The 22,696-nt window shown below is 42.7% G+C and overlaps 1 protein-coding gene across 4 annotated transcripts in view; it reads left to right on the top strand.

The window, feature by feature from the left end:
* The first annotated feature begins 35 nt into the window (after nucleotides 1-35).
* Nucleotides 36-22,696, top strand: part of pcx (pecanex) — a 39,404-nt gene continuing 16,743 nt past the window's right edge. For 2 of the 4 annotated variants that reach the window (XM_069503975.1, XM_034977148.2), the window contains exons 1-17: nucleotides 36-531; nucleotides 2,632-2,798; nucleotides 4,033-4,130; nucleotides 4,359-8,866; nucleotides 9,442-9,606; nucleotides 10,354-10,498; nucleotides 11,085-11,251; nucleotides 11,638-11,794; nucleotides 13,107-13,232; nucleotides 14,019-14,135; nucleotides 14,565-14,717; nucleotides 18,231-18,427; nucleotides 19,039-19,208; nucleotides 20,048-20,221; nucleotides 20,552-20,699; nucleotides 21,308-21,459; nucleotides 22,230-22,413. In XM_069503975.1, the coding sequence (XP_069360076.1) occupies nucleotides 379-531; nucleotides 2,632-2,798; nucleotides 4,033-4,130; nucleotides 4,359-8,866; nucleotides 9,442-9,606; nucleotides 10,354-10,498; nucleotides 11,085-11,251; nucleotides 11,638-11,794; nucleotides 13,107-13,232; nucleotides 14,019-14,135; nucleotides 14,565-14,717; nucleotides 18,231-18,427; nucleotides 19,039-19,208; nucleotides 20,048-20,221; nucleotides 20,552-20,699; nucleotides 21,308-21,459; nucleotides 22,230-22,413 (6,981 nt within the window). In that variant the 5' untranslated portion in view covers nucleotides 36-378. Of the gene's footprint in view, nucleotides 532-2,631; nucleotides 2,799-4,014; nucleotides 4,131-4,358; nucleotides 8,867-9,441; nucleotides 9,607-10,353; nucleotides 10,499-11,084; nucleotides 11,252-11,637; nucleotides 11,795-13,106; nucleotides 13,233-14,018; nucleotides 14,136-14,564; nucleotides 14,718-18,230; nucleotides 18,428-19,038; nucleotides 19,209-20,047; nucleotides 20,222-20,551; nucleotides 20,700-21,307; nucleotides 21,460-22,229; nucleotides 22,414-22,696 lie in introns of all 4 variants that reach the window. The other 2 variants (XM_069503974.1, XM_069503973.1) reach the window with 1 other exon arrangement.

The following is a 22,696-nucleotide window of genomic DNA, read 5'->3' as shown; positions in this document are numbered from 1 at the left end:
GTTTAGTTACTGTCAATCTGTCAAAATGGAGTGAATTGAAGTCATTGAAGTGTCAAAAATGGAAAGTTGCTTCGACCATTTTTGCTGAATTATTTCGGAAACCCTATTTAAAACAATAAATTATGCATAAAAACATCAATATATCACTAACCCGTAACAGTTAACGTGAATAACATATGTACAGTGCGTTATCGCAACAATAGATGTCAATAAAGTCTGTTTTTGCTTGTACTATGTCATCCAAAATGGCAGGGAAGACGAGGAACTTGTGTTTGGACATTAGCTGATGTGAGATGCGAATAATAGTGAATAGTTACCATTGACAGTGTTGTGTGGGTGTGAGTTGAACGCGGAAATGCGGACATAGCGGCGCGTACAATGGGTTCGCAGACTTTGGAGATACTACGCCAGGGTATTTGGGCATCTTTGACTGGCGGATGGTTCTACGACCCTCACCAGAACCTATTTTGCAATACAGTACACCTGTACATTTGGCTATTCCTGCTATGTCTCCCGTTTTCTGTTTACCTGGTGAGTAAGCTGGTTGTAAACAGTTAGGTTAAGTGTAACTGAAACCAGGTCAGTGACTTAACAAGTTGTTATTGTTGCTGTACAAATACCTAGTTTGTGTGAGTAATAACTGACTAACTGAGTCAATGGCCTGTATAACGTGGGTACATGATATTGCAATAACTCTGGAGTAAGTATGTAAACAACAAACTGCAAAAAGTAAAAATATTTTGTTATTATGTGATAAGTAAATATATATTATAATAAAACTTTAGACTTATGAGGAAGTTTTAATAAGAATAGATTGTTTTGAAGAGTAAGGTGATTTATTGATAATATAATATATTTATCAAGTTAAATTCTTTAATAGCATAATTAAAGTTTTGCATTGATCCTAATAAGCACCAGTGTTAAATCAGATTTCCCTAATCATATTTCTCAGAAACATGTTTATTAAACTTTTTATTATGTTATGATATTAACTACCCAGTCCCATACTAATGATTAATCTATTTAATCCATACTTATATTATAAATGTAAAATTGTGTCTGTCTGTCTGTTAGCTTTTCACAGCCCATTCGTTAACTGATTTTGATGAAATTTGGTACAGAGATAGCTTACATCCCGGGGAAGGACATAGGCTACTTTTTATCCAAACAGTCGGAGACAACACTAAAAAACTGCTATCTCTTTCTAAAGGTTGATGTACAATATTTTTTGCTGTATACTGTAGATATAGAATAGATCCCGGTCAAGAAGCATGGATTTTAAGGAACCTACCTCACCGTACCTCAAAAGGAAAAAAGAAACCCTTATAGGATCACTTTGTTGTCTGACTGTCTGTCTGTCTGTCCCTCTGTCCATCTGTCTGTCAAGAAAACCGATAGGGTACTTTTCTATTGACCTAGAATCATCAAATTTGGTAGATAGATAGGTATTATAGCACAAGTAGCTCAATTTTCAAAGTTAGATAACTATACCAAGTGGGGTATCATATGAAAGGTTATTTTTGTGCATAATAAATTTAAATTTATTGTGCAAAATGTAAAAAAAACACCCGAGTACGAAAGCCTCTCGGTGCGCGAGTCTGACTCGCACTTGGCTGGTTTTTTTAATTTATACTCGCGAGCGTGTATAGTTCGCGACAGGTCGACATGGCAATCGGGGTATGAGGCGGGGGGACGCCCCGCACACCCGCACGTCACTCGCGCTATCCCGCACCTGGTTAGCGCGGGTGACGTGCCATCCCGATCGTCATGTCGATCTGTCGCGAACCATATCTGCGAGAAAGTACACCCTCAAAGAATGGGTCCCTCTGCCTGGATCTAATGAGGTTCAGATTCAGACATTGGTCGCTAAGCAAAGGCTACAACTAACAACGCTTATCAAAAAGTGCTTGTTTGGAATGGCCAATCCAGTGTGATGTGCCAATCTAGTACGTAGATACATATCATTGGTTCTGCCTAAATTATAAATGATTTTAAGCTTATTTCGTGGTTTAACGACTAAACCACGTGTGGCTAATTCCATTGTACACAAACTCTAAACTTTTTTTTTTAACTCTAAATTTTTTTGCGCGTATACACGCGCGCTACATGACGCGCTTCAAAAAACCGGATGCGCGTATACGGGCATATTTCAGCGTGTTCGCTCGAACCGGTGCGGTGGTGTTGCGGGGAGGTGTCTCTCGCGGCTCGCGCTTATACGAGCTTAGAATCGCGTCAACGCTCGTACGAGTTGAGCGTGTGCCAAAAGGCGCGCCTATACGCGCCTACATGCGCTTCCGAAAACGAGCTCATACGCGCGTATAAAACGCTAGTCTGAAACCGCCCTTAGCTTCAATGTAATGTTAGATAACGGGTACATACCACGATTAATTTGAAGTTTTTATTTGTCAATATTTCAACCCAATTGCACGGGTCGTGGTCACGACGGACTCGACTGTGGTGCTGCGAGAGATGAAATTCGAGCTGTCATGGGCAGTAACGAACTACCCTCTTTCTTGTTCTTTCGTTGGAACTTCACGAGCTTTCCAGAAAACTTCAAATTAATCGTGGTATGTACCCGTTATCTACATTAAAATATGCATAAATTATTGTACTACATGTCCTTGTCCACAGTATTTTCCTCCGGCAAGCCTCGGCTGGTTGGTCTACTGTGCCCTGGTGGCCGTTGTCTTCACCGCTCTTAAGCTGATCAATCACGCTCTGCATCACATGTACGACACAAACGAGCTCATTGTCGTGCAGTCGAGCGACGAGACGGGGAATTCTAATGAAAACACCGCGTAAGTGTTAATTAATACACTTTCTGCTTTTTTTTAATGACATTTTTGGTTTATTTTTTTAGAAATTCATTGGCACCGATTCCGTTGTCTTTCTCTAAACTAAATTTAGAGTATCTGCATCCTTTTTTTTTAACAATGCTAAAACATGAACATGAAAATAAAAGGGACAGAACATGAACTTTACATTTAAAGACTCTAAATTTTAGTGCACGCTACAAATTTAAACAGTAGGCTCGCAACTGTGAGCTAAAATCATGGGTTTTACCATCTAAAAATTTAATTTAAATATGTCAAACTGCGTCTGTGCTTTTCATATTACATTAGGAAGAAGAGAATGCGAATACTCTAAAATTAGGTTGTGCTCAGATTCAGAACCAATAGTAAACTATTGTTAAGATTATTATTTTTAATAGACTAAGCAGCTTTCGCTGATTCGTCTATATCAAAAGTTCAGTTCAAAAGATGATTGTATTAGTTAGGCAAAATAGCCTGTATTATTGAAAGGGACCCGGACATATACAAGTAAGCTGGAAAAGGTGCGCCATACAAAGTCACAGTATTGTTTTTTTGCCGATTGGGAGCGCTACCTACTCCTAACACAATCTTTACGCTTAGTTGGAGGGGAAAGGAGGATATTAGTCATCATGATAAACTTGGCTAATATTCTTTAAAAAAAACTTATCAGTAACAGTTAGTTCCTAGAACCCTCACATGACGCTCACTGCTGCTATCAGCGGCAAAATTTAACAACACAAGTAGGTTCCAAAAACAGGTTGGCAATCGCAAGTCCAGAATTTTTAACCCTTACCACAAAAGATGGAACTGCAGTTACCTGCAGCAATTTATGTTTAGGAGATGGAGTACAGGTGGCGAAGCTCTTGCCTTTAGCTCGGTATTTTGGTGTTTCGCACCCTTACTTAAAGTACAAGTCAAATGATACTACAATATCTTTCATCATAATCAAACTAATGCCACCTCTATCCAACTATCGGTTTGATCATAGCCTACTGCGCTGGCCAAGTGCAGATTAGCAGACTTTATCCTTGAATTGATAAGTGCATGTTATAAGTACCTACTTAGAAATATGTGTACAAAAAGCAATCGTACTGTCCAACGTCTAGGCCTTTTGCAGTGTAGCATTGTTTTTTTAAATACTTTTTCATTGTATTTATTTGGCATGCATGTTGAGTAGTGGTTGAGATTGACTAGTGTTCAGTCTGTTGTCGTGCCGCAGGGCGGACGCGGGGCTGGAGCTGCAGACGCTGGCGCCGCACAGCGACAACGACTCCGTCAACTCCTTCGAGTACCACAAGCCCGACAACAGCACCATAGGTAACGGCAGCTCCAAAACCAGCCAGGCTATGGTTTGAGGAGCTTTCAAATTATTCAAATTAAGCCTTTGCTTAGCACAACTTTTAATTATTAATCGCACACAGCAGTTTTGGGATAGCTCAATACGGCAGGTACTAATAGATGAGAGATCAGCTTAAATAAATAATCAACTATATTTTAACCGCCAACTTAATTAATATATGAAATGGCTTTCATGTTTTCTTACAGATTTAAAAGTGGATGTTCACCGTAAGAACAGTTCAGAGTCAAGTGTGGAGGACAGTGCGATGTCAGGGAAACAGCCGGAACCTGTGGCTACAACCAAATCCGATCTATGCGTCGTTCAAACTACGGATGTCGCTTCAGGTCCATCGAAAGCCCGTCCGACGAGAAACAGGTCAAAATCCGGTCACAGGAGGGAACACAGGGTCAAAGTCTGCCGAGGACACGGACGAATCGACGAACTGATCGTCGAAGAGCTGAGGAGTCCGAGAAGAGAGGCCAACTTACCGTTACACGTGATCGCAGACGAAGGTTCCTTCGCGAAAGTTAGCAGGCGATACCAGGATTGCCCACATCGACACGGTTCAAGCAACAGAGACTTTTTTAAAGAATGGCTTTACTTGGACGGCAGTGTCGCGGTCGGGGAACCTTACCAGTCAAAATACGCGCGCCAACTCAGTTCCGACTCCAGGGATAATTCAGAACCGAGCGTGGGACCACCTTCGCCGAAGAAAAGGATAGCGCAGCGCCGAAGATACGCCAACTACCACGACGAAAGTTGCACGAAATCTGCGATGGCCTTAGCGACAGCGCAATCCTCGAACATGAGGAGAAATTCCAATTCAACAATGTCCACTATACAGTTGCCGCTACTGAATTCTACAGCCCAGCTAGTCTCTCACATGAGGAGGCACTCTAACAATGCAGATACTGGTTTCTTTGCGAGTGTGGAGTTGGGTGAATATATGATGGTGAAAGCCGAAGCTCCAGCGGGCGATGCCGAGAAGAATAAAGGAAAAAGCCCAGGCGTGAGGCGAATAAAAAGTGCGGCGTTAGAAATAGGATGCCCTCCCCCGAGTGTTTCAAATCTCTCGCCCCATCCAAACAGTGCGGAGACGATAGGCGGCCAAGTGCTTAAAAATCCTAAAAGTGCCGTTATTCCACCACCTAGTAAATGCTTAACGCGCGGACCCCATTTAAATCTGTATCCGAAAACCGAATCTGGCGAAGGCTGCAGCTATCCTTACCTCACTTATGGTTCAGAAATTGTTTATCCCATTGCTGAAATATCGGATGAAATGCAAACATCTCAAAAAGAAACCGATTTGGATTCCAGTGGAGATAGTTATAGTGAATATGAGGATGAGAAACAGTTTCGCGGCTTCGACTGGGAAGCCGAACAGTCTCCGGCTATGCGTTCCAGTGATTCCGATTACGAAAACAACGGCTCTAGGTCACCTTTATTAGACAAAGTGAACGATGTTAGAGTAGTAAGATCTAAAAACCAAATCGATTGTAAAAAACAATGCTGCGATAGGCATCAAAACAACAAACACTATGCAGAATGTCCTAATGAAAAATCAAAGCCGGTCAGATTAAAAAAGCTTATAAAAAATGAAGCGCGGCTCGATAGACTGACGAGCACGTGCGACTGTAAATATAACCCGAATAGCGAATATTATGATAAAGCGAGTGCTAGTTCAAAAGATTTTCTTATAGAAAAATCGAGTTTAGAATCGAATGAGAATGGAGGTGAAAAGGAGCATGAGAAAAAGCCTATGAAAAGGAAACTTTGGGACCACGACATATCTAACACGAGTAGCAGCAGTAGTGAGATGGAAAGACCGGAAGATGACGTCAAGCGTGAAAAAAGTAATGCGCCAGAAACTGAGGAATCACAACTAACATGTGATAGTAAAAGTGCAGATGAAAGGAGCGTGTACAGTTTGGATTGGTTGTTTGAAGAGGCTGAGTGTCAAGCGGTTTGCTGCACAGAAACCTTAGGACCAGAAGAGGTTCTACGCCAAAAACTCGCTAACGCCTTGGGCGAATCATCATCCAATGTTCCAAAAAACTTAGGAGCCATACCAAAGCAAATAAAAAACCTGGCCCGCTCACGAGCTTCCTCCCAAAAGGAGAACAAAATGAGAGATTCTAGAAAAGAAAAAGATGAAAATCAAGCTGAAGAGAGAATATTAATGGATGCAGTGGAAGCTCAAGCTGCTTTGGTTCAAGGGCTAGAATGTCTATTCGCAGCCACCAACGCGAATACTGTAGTGATGCCGTCCACGAACAGGGAGGAGAGGCCGCGGAGCCACAGACCGAGCATCAGAGGCGACAGGGACAGTTTGCACAAAACTCGGAAACGTTCCATAGAGGAAGTCGCACAAACGTCGACAAACACATTACTTCCAACCTCGATGCCTTTATTAGCAGCTTTCTTGAACTCTAGAGTAGAATTTACGCCTTGTTGTGTACCTGACAACCCTCCGCCTGCGCAAGCGGGACAATCCACCGAAGACGGACCACGGCTGAGACCTTTAATGGATAGAAATCACCGAAACAGAGTTAGGAAAATCAAACGTTCAACGCGTCAGCGAAACAATCCAGCACAACAGCAAAACAATGCAGATAAAAAGGAAAAGCCATCTACTTCTGAAAATTCTAATACGAATAACGTTCATTTTGCGACATCCTTTGAAGATACGACAGACGGAGCAATACATTGCTTCATGGATGAATACGGCAACTGGATGTCCTATACTTTTGATAAAAACATCTGTGGTCGACCCCAAGCACAACCCATTCCGTTGCCCGAAAAAGAAGACGTTCCAAGAACTAGCAAAGTAAAAGTCATTGAAAATCCTGACACCTCGCACGAGACAGCTGGCGAAGGCAGCTGCGGTTCGCTGGAATCAGAGGCCCCGAATAGTGAAAGTATAACAAAGACAAAAAGGGGAGATAGTATAGACCAAAGTTCTTCCAACCAAGGGAGCAACAATCCGTTACTGTCGAGTAACAACAACGTATCAGCCGTCGCTCCTATCAGCGCAAATAGTATCAATAAACGTTTTTACGTCTTCGATGGAGGAACTGGCTCGCACTCTGATCAGCCGAAGTCGCCAGTCGCAATAGTGACTGATAGTTTTTTAGAACAAATCGAGGCGGAAAGACAGTCGAGGATGGGGCTTCCGAGCATGCATATCAATTTTCTAATGAATCAGCAAAGAGCACAGCACCAGGCTCAACAACAAGCCGAAAGTACATCGATACACATGCCGAGCTTGATGCCTTCGATAGGCGAAGAGAGCTTAGAAATAAACATCAGGAGTAAATTCTCCAAATTGATGGACGATCTGGACAAATCGAATAAACCAAAATCGAAAAGCTACTACAAGTTCAAGCTTTCGAAATGCCTGGAGGTCAAAGTTGCGATGGATAGATTGAAACTGATGGCACTCTTCGACCGAAATTTAACATTTAAAGAGACGTTCGTTTCCATAATGTTAGCCATATCGGTTGCGGTATTAGGTTCTATGGTGCTAAATTTAGGTTTCTACAGGGATATTTACGCGTTTTGGTTCTGTTTCATAATTGCTGGGAGTCAGTATTCATTGCTTAAGAGCGTTCAACCGGATTCAGCGTCACCAGTGCACGGATTTAATAAAATGGTAGTTTTTTCGCGACCCGTCTATTTCTGTTTATGTACCGCCATACTTTGCGTGGTACACGGCCAACTTCAGGAAATCACACCTCCAGAAGACTCAAGTATACGTAACAAAAGAAGCGTAGACGAAAGTAAACCCATGACGATATACGGGTTCGAATTGAACGAACGAGATTTTTTATATGTGATTCAAGAAATCCTTACTAAGTTCCTATTATTTTTTCCTTTAGCATTCAGTTTGGGGTTGTTTCCCCAAGTGAATACGTTCCTGATGTACTTATTAGAGCAAATAGATATGCATATTTTTGGGGGGAATGCCACTAGTAGTTTAAGTGCGGCAGTGTACTGTGTCGTTCGGTCGTTGGCAGCCATTGGAGTCTTATACGGGTTCGCGTACAGTGGACTGGTGGAAGGGAAGAAGTCTCAACATCAAAAGCACAACATCCTGTTTTCCATATTCTGTGGACTGCTAGTACCGATAGCGTACCATTTAAGTCGAAGTGCCAGTGACTACACTCTAATTTGGAATTTGATAAAGAAGCATTTATTGCCACCTGAACTTTATGTCGTTCACACACCTGAGTGTACACCAGAATCTGAGAAAAACGACCCAACCACTTTGACTGAGGAAAAGACTAACAATTCAGAGAGTAATATATCGAAACAGAATTCGATCGGAAGCTCCGCCTCAAAGATAAATTTTAGTTCAGAAACAAACATTGCCAGGAATCAAAAAAGATCCCAAACGTCTAGTATAAATTCTTTAAAAATGGATCCTAGAGGCGATACAATGAATTCTACGACGTCTCTCAAAGCTGATCGTTCCGAAGCTCAAACGGAAGGTGAAGATAAGAGTCGAGACTCTAATACTCTAAACTCTAATACGAATAAGCCTGATAATGAAAAACCTGATGAGGATATGGAGGACCCTTTGCCGAAGAAGTTGCAAGCGACGGTCAATGCGAGGCTGAAGAATGATGTGATAGTCTGCACATTTCTTGGACTATTTGTGTTTGGACTTCATTGCACGACGGTCTTCACAACACTGAGGCCACAACTTAATACGGTAATTAATTATTAATCTCTTTTTTATAGATTAGACGGAACGCGCACCTACGGAGTAGAGTGCGCCATCTTTTTTTGATTCCATTTCAAACTCGGCTTTATTTACTTTGTTTTGTTTTCACTATAACTTCTTCCAGCTTCAACCATATGCTAAACTTAATAAAGCTTAGTTTGCGTTGTTTTCAAAAATAAGGTTGTGCTCCGGGTCTAAGGTTAAATTTTGAAGATCATATCAGATTTCGTATTGAAGGACATACATAAAACAAATGTATATAAATTCAAGTATTAGTCTGAGATGTAAAAATCATAACCCTTCGTTTTGGCTTTGCTACAGTCAGTTGATAAAACAAGCCATTTAAACCCCATAAATCGACAGCTGCAGTATAGTCCGTACAAAATGACTTCTCACGCGCTATTTTAACTCTATGGGTTAACTGTCATGTTAAAAGTAAAGTTCACCTTTAAAATAAAGACTAAAATCGTACTTTTGACATGGAATTTGACACAATGTTAAAATTCCGCGTGAGAAGTCATTTTTACGCATTATACTTTCATTGATAACTTTTTGGATATCAGGTGCTATGGATAATAGCGGGTATCCTGGGATGGGTGCTCCACTACGTGACGCCCCAGCTGCGCAAGCAGCAGCCCTGGCTCTGCCTGGCCGGGCCCGTGTTCAAACAACACGAACATGCGCAGTTTGAAGTCACTGAGCCGGCTAAACTTATGATTTTTGAAAAGGTAAGTTCAAAGACAAAGGCTGAAAGACAAAGAGAAAAGCTGTGGTAGCCTGGTGATTATTACGTCCGCCTTCCAATCGGAGGTCAGGGGTTCGATCCCGGGCACGCACCTCTAACTTTTCGGAGTTATGTGCGTTTTTAGTAATTAAAATATCACTTGCTTTAACGGTGAAGGAAAACATCGTGAGGAAACCTGCATGCCTGAGAGTTCTTCATAATGTTCTCAAAGGTGTGTGAAGTCTGCCAATCCGCAGTTGGCTAGCGTGGTAGGCAATGGCCAAAACCCTTCTCACTCTGAGAGGAGACCCGTGCTCTGTAGTGAGCCGGCGATGGGTTGATCATGAATGAATGAATGAAAGTTCAAAGATCGCACGCATAAAGTATAAGTACAGTATACATATCACCATTGATACTTTCTAGAGCTCCAATGGGGACTTGTGAACTTTTTTCCACAAATCCCCATTTGTTTAAAAATACATACAACCTATGTTATCTAAGAATCACGAAGTCTTCAATACATGCTGAGGATAGTTTAGGAGGATTACTCGTTATTTATATAAAAAAACTAGCGATCGCCTCGGCATCGCATGGAAGATGAACTATTCCATTGTACATTGTTTCGTGTAACTTTAACTATTAACATAACGCACGCCACGGAAACTCTCAGATGGGACGATTTTTAGGATTCCCTACCTCAAAAGGAAAAGTTTTATACATGAAAAATTTGAACGTAACCGATAATTTCCAGGTCTTCGTGTACCTGTGTTTCCTGGAGCGCAACGTGCTATACCCAGCCGTCGTCATCGCGGCCACGACGCAAGACGCACCCGCCATTGCGGCCAAATACGGCGACGCGGTCGGCGCACTTATAATTTGTGTGTGCGCTTTGAAGTGTGAGTACGATTCAGGGGTTTGGTATACCAGGAATCTTCATATGCAAGGATTTATGCCCGTATTGCCCGGTTCAGGGTACCAGCTGAAAATCAGCGCTGTATTTTCTTGTGCAACGAGGCATACAGCATAAAGCTGAGCTGGGACCCTTTTTCGGGTTGTGCCACACATGACAGTTTGTTCCGGCGCTTCTTTTGCTTGAAGCGCGTTGGGCTTATGCTCAGGTGGAAGAAGCGCCGGAATAACCAGCTCTTCGTTTTAAGATGTAATCATAAATGTGGCACAGTTTGGTAAGTAAATGGTTTCTTCCTTTCTTCTTTCTATTCACAAAATATACTTAAAGGAAAACACTTATTCTTACAGGAAAAGCCAGCCACCAAGCAAGCAATACGCACCACCACCACACAAATCCCCAAAACACACTCGACGCACGTTTCGCGCCGACGTCGGAGAATTCTCAGGATAGTAGACCTTACAAAGCAGAATTGCAAAGTCGAGTGTGTTTTGGGGGATTTGTGTTTGCTGTGGGGCTTGCTTGGCATTTTTAGATTTTTTCTCGCTTGGTGTAAAATACCGTATTGTCACCAGGTCTTAGGAACGCGTACTCGGAACCGGACAGCCAGTATCTGATACTAGTGTTCGCGGTTCTGTTGTTCCAGCGAGATCTCAGCAGCCAGAAAGTATCGGAAACTTTCCTTGTGGACTACTTCGTCACTGCCATCATATTCAGCAAGGTGTATGAGTTTCTGTTGAAGGTAAGTGGTACATATTTCATTGTTCATTAGCTTATGCCCGCGACGTCGTCCGCGTGGAAAACACAAATTTCGAACCCGAATTGAATTTTCAAAAATCCTTTCTTAGCGGATGTCTACGTGATAATAGCTATTTGCATGCAAATCAGTATATAGATATATAAAAGAAAAAGGTGACAGACTGACTCATCTATCAACGCACAGCTCAAACTACTGCACGGATCAGGCTGAAATTTTGCATGTAGACATTATTATGACGTAGACATCCGCTAAGAAAGGATTTTTGAAAATTCTTTACTTTCTTTGAAGCATTTCAGTTTCAAGGAATTTATGTATTCGTCCCCTTGAGAACCCCTGTATCAGTTGTTATGTAATTAAATGTTTTTCAGATTCAATTCGTAGTAACGTACATAGCCCCGTGGCAGATCACGTGGGGTAGTGCGTTTCACGCGTTCGCACAACCCTTCTCTGTCCCACACTCGGCCATGCTCTTCCTACAAGCGGCCGTGTCTGCGCTGCTGTCTTCTCCCCTCACACCAGCACTTGGTAAGGCATAAAGTTGGTCTCGTCTCATTGTCATTCAAATGTGAGCTTTAAATCGTAGTATGTAGATACATTTGACAATGACAATAGAATAGAAGTTGGCTCATGCACTACTCGCTTACAGCGAATATCTTGTCATTAAAAAAAAAAATATATATATATCTTTATTTAACAAAAACACGTTATTTTGGCGTCGGTTACTAGTGGTCTCCACACTAGGTTAAACCTGTGACGTGGAGACCATATATGATTTCCTAGTGGGTTTTACTGAGGACTAGGAAAGTTTAGCGGTTAGAATATTTTATATAATATTACTAATTACAGTTACAAAGATACAAACATTAATATAATATGATGATGAATGAGAGGAGTGATAAATAAATAACCAAATATCTATTTATAATAGATATTTGTTTATTTTTGATTTGACATTGATAAATGTATTTAAGCGAGAAGACATAAAGCTCACTATTGCTTGCTGCTTGTAAGCTGTTAAATGTAGACTTGTGGTAGATCACGTGGGGCTGTGCGTTTTAGACTTTTGCACAAGCCTTCTCTGTCCAACTACAAGTGGCAATATATGTGTTGCTGTCCTCTCCCCTCACATTGGCAAATGGTTATATGTGCCAATTCATTGGCCCAGTGTGTTGGCCAATATATTTGACAAGTGAGTTAAAGTGAAAATGAAGTGAATTGTTCAATTTGGTGCAGCATCGTATCATCATCTTCAATAAGACCAGTAGGGCGATTGTCTAAAACCTGCATCAATCATTATTACAATCTCAATTATTGCTCTGATTGACTGAATTTGTGCGATTCTTGTTGCAACAATGCATTGTAGCCAATAGTGAGCGAGCGTTATCCAATCAGAGACGATTGCGATCGTGACATTGTAGCTGTCATTCTCCAGTAGGGCGATTGTCTAAAACCTGCATCAATCATTATTACAATCTCAATTGTTCTGATTGGCTGAATTTGTGCGATTCTTGTTGCAACAATGCATTGTGGCCAATAGTGAGCGAGCGTTAACCAATCAGAGATTATTGTGATCGTGACATTGTAGCTGTCAAACAACCGCGGTAGGGCCCCTGCAATCGCGCAGATGATATTCCGAAAATACGTCACACGTACAGTGCGACAAGGCTATCTTGGCGCGTGGCGAAAATCGGAACTAACGTTGCCGTCAACTGTCCCCTTTGTTCTTGTTTGAATATTCTAAGCCTTTGTTCTCCAACAGCGCCCCCCTGTCAATGTCATTCAAGTGCCAAGAGAGCCTTGTCGCACTGTACGTTACAAAAACGAGTTATTGTTTTAGGCAGCGCCATATTCATGACGTCATACGTCCGTCCCGTGAAGTTTTGGGAGCGCGACTACAACACAAAACGGGTGGACCAGAGCAACACCAGGCTTTCATCGCAACTGGAAAGGAATTTAGGGGCAGGTTGGTTCCAAAGCAAAGTAGGTACTCTTAACCACCCTTCCTCTCATATTTTCAGTTGTTTGTCGCCCTTAACAGTTGCAGGTGCAAACTTTGACGATACCGAAAGTTACTAATTTAAAACAAGCGACCGCCAAATTTGTTCACAATTTACACAATAGCCCAGACGCGCACAGACATACAAACACACACACACACTTTGTGCTTATTTTAAGTAGTTTTGTTTGTTGAAGTATTTCTTTGTGATTGAGGAGGAAGGCTGGGGACCCTGAGGTACAGTTTCTCAAGACAATTGTGAAATGACTTATTTTTAACAATTTTCCATTTCATTAATTAACATTACTTGTAATTCTTATAACTCTCAGTAAAGGAAGGAATCTCAGTAAAGGAACGAATTTTATTTAAATCTCTGATTTGTTGAATTTGAACTCGTATTGAAACAGGGCTTGGGGGCTAAGGGTCAGCCAATTATTTCATCATCATTATCAACCGATAGAGGACCACTGCTGGACATAGGTCTATTGTAGGGACTTCCACACGCCACGGTCATGCGCCGCCTGAATCCAGCGGCTCCCTGCAACTCGTCTGATATCGTCCGTGCACCTAGTGGGGGGTCTTCCAACACTGCGTCTTCCGGTGCGAAGTCGCCATTCCAGCAATTTGGGACCCAAACGTCTATCGGTTTTAGTGCCCTGCCCATTACCACTTCAGCTTCGCAATCCGTTGAGCTACGTCGGTTACTCTAGTTCTCCTACGGATCTCCTCATTTCTGATTTATTTCAATTGTAGATGACAACAATCTGAACTCGATTTTCTACGAGCACTTGACTCGTTCACTGCAACACTACCTGTGCGGAGACCTGATGCTGGGACGGTGGGGACAAGTTCAACAGGGGGACTGTTTTGGTGAGTTTGTTATTATTATTATTGAAGTGAAAATTTGTTAAGGCGCATTGGGCGATTTTCAGAATGGCTAACGTACAAAAAGTAGCCTATGTCCTACCCCGGGATGCAAACTATGGCTGTACCAAATTTCGTCAAAATTGGTTGAACGGATGGGCCGTGAAAGGCTAGCAGACAGACAGACGGACAGACAGACAGACACACTATCGCATTTATAATATTAATATGGATATGGATGTAAAAATATTCGTGACGTGTTTCGGTTTTTGCGTTAAATAAAACGAATGTTGTATAGCTATAATTTCTGATACTACAACTAAAATAATAATCCAAAAAAACCTCTGTTATTTCATAGTTTTGTAAGTTTTCACTTCAGTCGACAGTCACCACTGACTGCCAATTTTTTCAATTTTATCCTTTTTATCTATCTAGTTCTAGCATCGGACTATCTCAACTGTCTGGTGCATATCGTGGAGATGGGGAACGGGCTGGTGTCGTTCCAACTGCGCGGGCTGGAGTTCCGCGGGACGTACTGCCAACAGAGGGAAGTGGAGGCCATATCCGAGGGGCCCGAGGAAAGTAGTGGTAAGGGGTGATTTATACAATAGGCTAGTTGACCCTTTTTTTAAGTAGGTCTTAAATGGTTAATATTTGTCCTATTAGATCAAAAAAATTAACACTATATTTTTTTGCGCCCTAAAAACCGTAAAACTTTAATTTAAAAATATATTTTCTTAGACAGGTGAAAACACTGTCGGCCATGTTTGGCCGATAGATTATCTGTGCTCTGACGTCATGCATTTGTAAACAACAGCACAACCTCCCAAAGTTTAATAAGCCATTCAAGCCATAAAGCCATTCAAGGCAACTTCTGTCGTTCCTCGTTTCCACCTTTGCGCAAACCGGATGATACATTGGCCCACACCGCCAAAGAGAAAGCCGAAATTCTAGGCACACTCTTTGCTGCCAATTCAACGCTTGATGACGGGGGGAGAACACCGCCTACCATCCCGCGGTGTCAAAGCTCGCTGCGTGACATACGCTTTACCCAGACAGCTGTGCGTAAGGCACTCCTCTCTCTCGACGTCAATAAAGCGAGTGGGCCGGACGGTATTCCTGCGGTTGTGCTCAAAATATGTGCTCCTGAGCTGACACCGGTCCTGACTCGTCTGTTCCGTCTGTCTTACTCCTCCGGTACAGTTCCATCTTCGTGGAAGACTGCCTTAGTTCACCCTGTTCCGAAGAAAGGCAATCATTCGGACCCCTCAAATTATCGACCTATCGCGATTACCTCCCTCCTGTCCAAAGTCATGGAGCAAATCATAAACGCCCAGCTGCTGGGATATCTTGAGGAGCACCAGCTGATCAGTGATCGTCAATACGGTTTTCGCCACGGCCGATCAGCTGGTGATCTTCTTATTTATCTCACGCACCGCTGGGCGGAAGCCATTGACAGCAAGGGAGAGGCCCTGGCGGTCAGTCTTGATATTGCAAAAGCCTTTGATAGGGTTTGGCATGGGGCACTTCTATCGAAACTACCATCTTACGGACTACCAGTGAAGCTGTGTAATTGGGTCGCCAGTTTCCTTGACGGTCGCAGCATCAAGGTCGCTGTCGACGGTTTTTGCTCGGAACTCAAACCCATCAATGCTGGCGTCCCTCAGGGCTCGGTGCTATCGCCCACACTGTTCATCCTGCATATCAATGACATGTTGCATCACAACAACATCCATTGCTATGCGGATGACAGTACGGGTGATGCCCTGTACAAAGGACATACACAGCTTTCTCGCGCAGTGCTGGAGGAGTGTAGAGCCAAACTTGTGTCTGACATAGAAACCTGCCTAGGTAAAGTGTCAGAATGGGGCGCACAAAACCTAGTGCAATTTAACCCATCTAAAACACAGGTTTGCGCGTTTTCCGCCAAAAAGTCCCCTTTTACATTACCTCTTCTCTTTCAGAGCACTCCCCTCACACCTTCCAACAGCATTGGGATCCTTGGAGTCCACATTTCGAGCGAGGTTCAATTCCGCGATCATTTGGAAAGCAAGGCCAAATTAGCCTCCAAAAAGCTTGGGGTGCTCAACAGAGCAAAGCGGTACTTCGCGCCTGAGCATAGGCTCCTACTCTATAAGGCGCAAGTCCGCCCTCACATGGAGTACTGCTCCCACCTTTGGGCTGGAGCACCCCAGTACCAACTCCTTCCATTTGATCGGATCCAAAGGCGGGCTGTTCGACTTGTGGACGATCCCAAACTTACCGGCTCGTTGGAAAGCCTGGAGCACCGCAGAGACGTTAGCTCTCTATGCGTGTTCTATCGCCTGTATAATGGGGAGTGCTCTGAAGAGCTTTTTGACCTCATTCCACCCTCTTTTTTCTACAACCGCACCGCGCGCCACCGTAAGGAATTCCACCCTCACCATCTGGGTGTCTGGTGCACTTCGACCGTCCGTTGCGCCAGATCCTTCTTTCCACGCACGTGCAAACTGTGGAACCAACTCCCATCGGCGGTGTTCCCACTAGATTATAACATGGGGTTATTCAAGGGGCGGACCAACAAATTCCTAAAAGGCCGGCAACGCATCGGCGGCTCCTCTGGTGCTGCAAATGTTCATGGGCGGCGGTAATCACTTAACATCAGGTGACCCGCCTGCTCGTTTGCTCGCTATATCTATTAAAAAAAAAAAAAAAAAAAATAATAAACATGACTTCTATACTAGTTTACATGAAAAATATAGTAATTATCGTTATTGTATCATCCGAGAATGTAAAAAAAGTAGATAATTTAAAGTCCTGACAAACTTTTACGGACTTTAAATTTTATATATATGGATACTACGTTAGTCCACGCGTGACATAGGGATGACATTTCTTTGTTTACATATTTAATGACGTCACATCATGGCTGACAGCGTTTTCTGCGTTTCAAATAAAAATAAAAACTGTATTTTTTAAAAATTGGATTTATATATCCATCCTGCGTTTTAAATAATTGTTATTGATATATTTCGTTGTCTTAAGCAAAATACTATAATAAATAATCATTTATTGGACGAAATTAGATATGAGTCAAGTAGCCTATTTGACTATTGAAACTTTGTGGGTATAGGGACTCCTGCGGTAGTGGAGCGTATGCTACGTATATGCATTAGAGCGGGGCAAAAGTAGATTATGTGCATCAGAGCCTAGTCAGTCGTCAGACATCTGCAGATATAGATATATAGATAGATAGATAGATAGAAATACTTTATTGCACACAAAAAAAATTACATAACTATTACAAAAAAACTAAAACTAAAAAAAAAAAAAAAAAAATAGATGTGTGTGAGCTTGAGCTTTTAGTTTTACTTGAGCCATTTTGCTAAGGTTCCGTACCCGAAGGGTGCCAGCAGGACCCTATTACTAAGCTATTACACGCACACACCACACACATACACACACACACACAAGCACACACACACACTTGTAATTTTATTATTGTACTAGCTGAATCGCCCCGGCTTCGCTCGGGTGGTATTTAGAAAATTGAGGGGGAGGTGAATTAAATTTTTCTGTCCGTAAGAACCATCCTCGTACTTCAAGGAATATTATAAAAAAGAATTAGCGAAATCGGTTCAGTGGTTCTCGAGATTTGCGATGAGCAAGACATTTAGTGAGTCATTTTTATATTATAGATTTATTCTAAATCTATTCTGTTAAAATAGTTTTAATTATAATTTCAAGTAATCTCTTGTGGCCTTCTGTTAAAACTAGATTCATATTTAAATAATAATTATGTAATTACGCTGTTGATTACTTTCAAATAATCAAAGTAAAATAAATAAAAATAAGCCTTCGCTGTCCGTCCGTCCGTCCGTCAGCGGGCTGTTTCTCGTGAACCGTAATAGATAGAGAGTTGATCAAAGAATGTGTAATTTCTACTGCCGCTACAACAAATAATAAAGACTTCAAAATGGCTGCAATGAAAACTTAAAAATATTAAGAAGAGTTATTTCTTGTACGATGGAACGGAACCCTTCGTGTGTGAATCCGACTCGCACTTGACCGGTTTTTTTTTGCTCAGCCGTGCGTAAAGATTTCACGTGTTTTAATCACTAGAGGGCGTTTGTGGGTCTCGCTGGCTGTGCGGAGGGCGGGTGCTGTCCCCCGGGGCGTGGTGGGCGCTGCGCTGGCTGGCGTGGCAACTCGCGGCCGCGCGCTACGTGCTGGAGGGGTACTCCGTCACGGACAACAGCGCGGTCTCCATGCTGCAGGTCTTCGAGTTCCGGAAGGTTCTACTCAGCTACTATGTCAAGGTACACCACAGCAACAACTGTTACATTCTAAATAATATCTGTCCCGGCTGTACTCACATGTTTAGTCGACGTTAGCCCGACTAGTTTTGAACCCGGGGTCCTTTTTCAAGGGAGTCCGTTCGCTCACACGCGCCGAGGTTTTGACTGCGGGCCGCGCGTGCCGCTACCCGTAGAGCCCGTTGTGAGGGTGGCGGGGGGGGGGGGGGGACGGCAGTTGCCGATCGGCTCCCGACAGTTCTTGCTCCAATCCAGGCACGCGGAGCTAAGGCACGCGCGGCCCGCAGTCAAAACTGCGGCGCGTGCGCGAACGGACTCCCTTGAAAAAGGACCCCGGATGGGTTCGAAACTAGTCGGGCTAACGTCGACTACACACGTGAGTAAGCCGGGACAGATATTATTTAGAATGGAAATCACTCACGGTAGTTTAAACGCTAAAACAACTGTTACAGTTCATTTTAATACTTTACAGAGAATTGGATTGCATGACTCTGTAGGATCTGCTAAAACAATATTTGCTACACAATTTTAAGTTTTTCATAATTGAAAAAAAATGTGCATGTATTATTAAGCGAAAAGATTACTTTCAAGCAAATATCAATTACACTTTGCAGAGCATAATCTACTACACGATTCACTCGCCCAAACTAGAAGACTGGCTGTCATCCCCGGAACTAGCCGAGGCGCTCAGGCCAATGAGCGAGCGGTCCTTCGTCGATTTGGACCCCATATTCAACGTTAACCTTGACGAGGACTATGACTTTAGAGCGTCCGGGATTACCAAGTATGTATCCAAATATATTAATTTACTAGCTGATGCCCGCGACTTCATTTGCGTGGATTTACTTTTTAAAATCCCGTGGGGACTCTTTGATTTTCCGGGATAAATAAAAAGTATCCTATGTCACTCTCCAAGTTTTTAACTATACCCATGCAAAAAATCACGTTTATGTGCGACGTGATTGAAGTTACAAACCAACAAAGAAACACACTTTCACATTTATAATATGGGTACTGATTTATGATTTTAAAAATCCGGCTCGAAGGACCATATTTTTTAAATAGTAAACTGAATTAATAATAAAAAGAAAATTAACATATATTCCTGATATGTTATATTGAGTTTATTAGAAACTAGATGATGCCGCGACTTCGTCCATGTGGATGAATGAATGAATGAATGAATGAAATATGCTTTACTGTATACCAAAAGAGAAAGATAAACTGATATAGGTTTTTTAAAAATCCCAAGGGAACATTTCGATTTTCCGGAATAAAAAGTAGTCTTTATGTGTATATGGGATGCAAGCTTGCTCTGTACCCAAAGATGGTACCCGTGACTTATTCTACGTGGAATTAGGTTTTTAGAAATCCCATGCGGACTCTTGATTTTCCAGGATAAAATAGCATAGGTCTATCCCTGCGAACCAATATATCCCAGTACCGAATTTTGTCAAAAACGGTTGAACGGATGGACCGTGAAAACCTAACAGACAGACAGACACACTTTGGCATTATTATCCTAAGAGAATACTTATCAATATGTGATTAATGGAAATGTTTCATGATCCTCAGCAATGAGGAAGACGATGCAGAGAGAGTTTAATACCTTCTTTTTTTCAGGAGTAGGTTCTGCGCAATATATCAGGAGTGGATAGTGCACTGTAGCTCGCGACGCGGGGGAGGTTGGCGCAGACGGGCCTCCGCGAGAGACTCTCCCCTTGTCACCCTTTGCTTTGCGCTCAGTCTGTTGGGACGGAGGGCGCTGGCGGCTGCTCAGCATCTCTCTGCTTCCAGGTAAGATATTTGCAGGAGTAGGTTTCAGGTAAGACAGTCCCAGGATCAAGTTTCAGGTAAGATAACCTAAGAAGGAGGTTCCAAGTAAGATAGTCCCAGGAGCAGATTCCAGGTAAAACAGTTTCGAAGGACGGTCCAAGTAAGACAGTTTCAGAACGATGTTCCAGTTAAGATAATCCAAGGAGGATGGTCCGGGTGCCTGGTTCTAGGTAAGATAGTCCCAGTAGTAGGATGTTCCAGGAGAAGGTTCCAAGTACGATAATTAAGATTAAATATAGGAGGAGGTTCTGCGGGAAGGAAGAAACATAATTTCGATTGTAATTGTTGCAGCGTGGAGTTCTTTCTATACGGTCTGCACGCACTATTCAAGGGCGATTTCCGCATCACGTGCGCGCGCGACGAGTGGGTTTTTTCTGACGTGGCCCTGCTTCATTCTGTGCTGGCGCCCGCAGTGCGAATGGCACTTAAATTACACCAGGTGAGCTTAATAACCTTGGAATATGGTCATTAGAAAAAAAAAAAATTTCATTTTAGCTTCATAGAGTTGTCAGGTTAAACAAAATTTCAGATGAAAATTTGGGCCGAATTGAGAACCACCTCCTTTTTGAAAGTCTGTTAAAAAGAATGAGGGTATACCTGAGATCGACCCCCTGAATAGACTCACTTGGTCACCTGACCTGAGAAATTACCTATAGTATGCGACTGTATACGACCTAGGCTTCTTCTTTGTCGTATCACTCTTGGCAGAGCGGTCGTGGTCATCACGAAGCAACGTCTTTGAGGGCAGATGTTATATGCCTCACGAGCATTCGCCATTTCTCCCTGCTGGCTGACAGCCTGGTACACTCGTGCAAAGGACCGCCCACAGCAGACTTAATTTGGTCGGTCCATCGCATGGGTGACCTTCCTCGCCCTCTGGTGCCCTCCACCTTGCCCTGCACGACAAGACGCTCAATGGAGTCACTCTCACGCCGGGAGACGTGTCCGAAGAATTTTAATATGCGACTCTGTACTATCGACGAAAGTCGTTTTTTATTAAGACCTAGGCTAGGCATTACTTAATACATCTTGTATGATTGTCGTCAGGACCATTTCATGTTCCCTGAGGAATATTGCAGCAGTGCTGCTTTATATGGTGCCATATCGTCGCACGCGCAGAGACTCGTCATATGCCACGAGGCCGCGCCCGCCTGGCGGTACAACGTGCTACGCGGTGCGCCTCATCTGCTCGCCTTCAGGTATCCTCACATACGATCATGTTCCCTGAAGAACACTGCAGCAGTGTCGCCCTGTATTATGTATTAGTATGATCGAAGTAAATGTAAAAATTATTCTATACCTTAGGTTACCGGTATCTTCTTCTAAAACCTTAAAATAAACCTTTTATTTATTTAACCTTCTTAAAATAATTTTAAGATTATAATAGACTAGCTTATGCCCGCGACTTCGTTCACGTGAACTACAGAAATTTCAAACCCCTATTTTACACCTGTTCGCGCCATAGACTTTAAACGTTGACAATTACTTTCGATCGACATTTGACATTGACAACCAACAAGTGACATTGAAGTTTGTGTGAATGAAAATTCGTTATTTCATGAGTCATTGTAAGACATTCGTATCAGTAAAATCATCGTGAAAAACAGACAAATTTCGTGAAAATTAAGTAGTGTGTGATTCAAACCAGTGTTTCAAAAAACGAACATTTAAACCTAAATTCAGCACGGGTAATTATAGTGTGAACAACACCCTTAGGGGTTGATTTTTCAAAAATCCTTTCTTAGCGGATGCCTACGTCATAATAGCAATCTGCATGTCAAATTTCAGCCCGATCCGTCCAGTAGTTTGAGCTGTGCGTTGATAGATCAGTCAGTCAGTCAGTCAGTCAGTCACCCTTTCATTTTATATATTTAGATTAAAGATTAATGTAAGTTGTTGGTTTTCCTAATAAAATAAAAATAAATAAATAAAATAAATGAAACTGATAATATAACTGATATCCTTACAGACACGTAATGGACGAAGGCAACGACGACTACAAGATCATAATGCTGAACAAGCGCCACCTTGGGTTCCGTGTGATCAAGCTGAACCGCGAGTGCGTGCGCGGGTTGTGGGCGGGCCAGCAGCAGGAGCTGGTGTACCTGCGGAACAGGAACCCCGAGCGCGGCTCCATACAGAACGCGAAACAGGTGAACAAGTCTCCAAGGGTGAATATAGGTCTCTAATTTACGTGAAACAGATGAACAATGAACATTTTAGCGTTTAAACTACCGTGAGTGATTTCCATTATAAATACTATCTGTCCCGGCTTACTCACGTGTGTAGTCGACGTTAGCCCGACTAGTTTCGAACCCATCCGGGGTCCTTTTTCAAGGGAGTCCGTCCGCGCACGCGCCGCGGTTTTGACTGCGGGACGCACGTGCCGCTGCCCGTAGAGCCCGTTGTGAGGGTGGCTGGGGTGGGGGGGGAGAC

The sequence above is a fragment of the Maniola hyperantus genome, chromosome 16, assembly GCF_902806685.2.
Source record: "Maniola hyperantus chromosome 16, iAphHyp1.2, whole genome shotgun sequence".
Lineage (NCBI taxonomy): Eukaryota > Metazoa > Arthropoda > Insecta > Lepidoptera > Nymphalidae > Maniola > Maniola hyperantus.
This window is presented reverse-complemented; position numbering and strand designations above follow the sequence as displayed.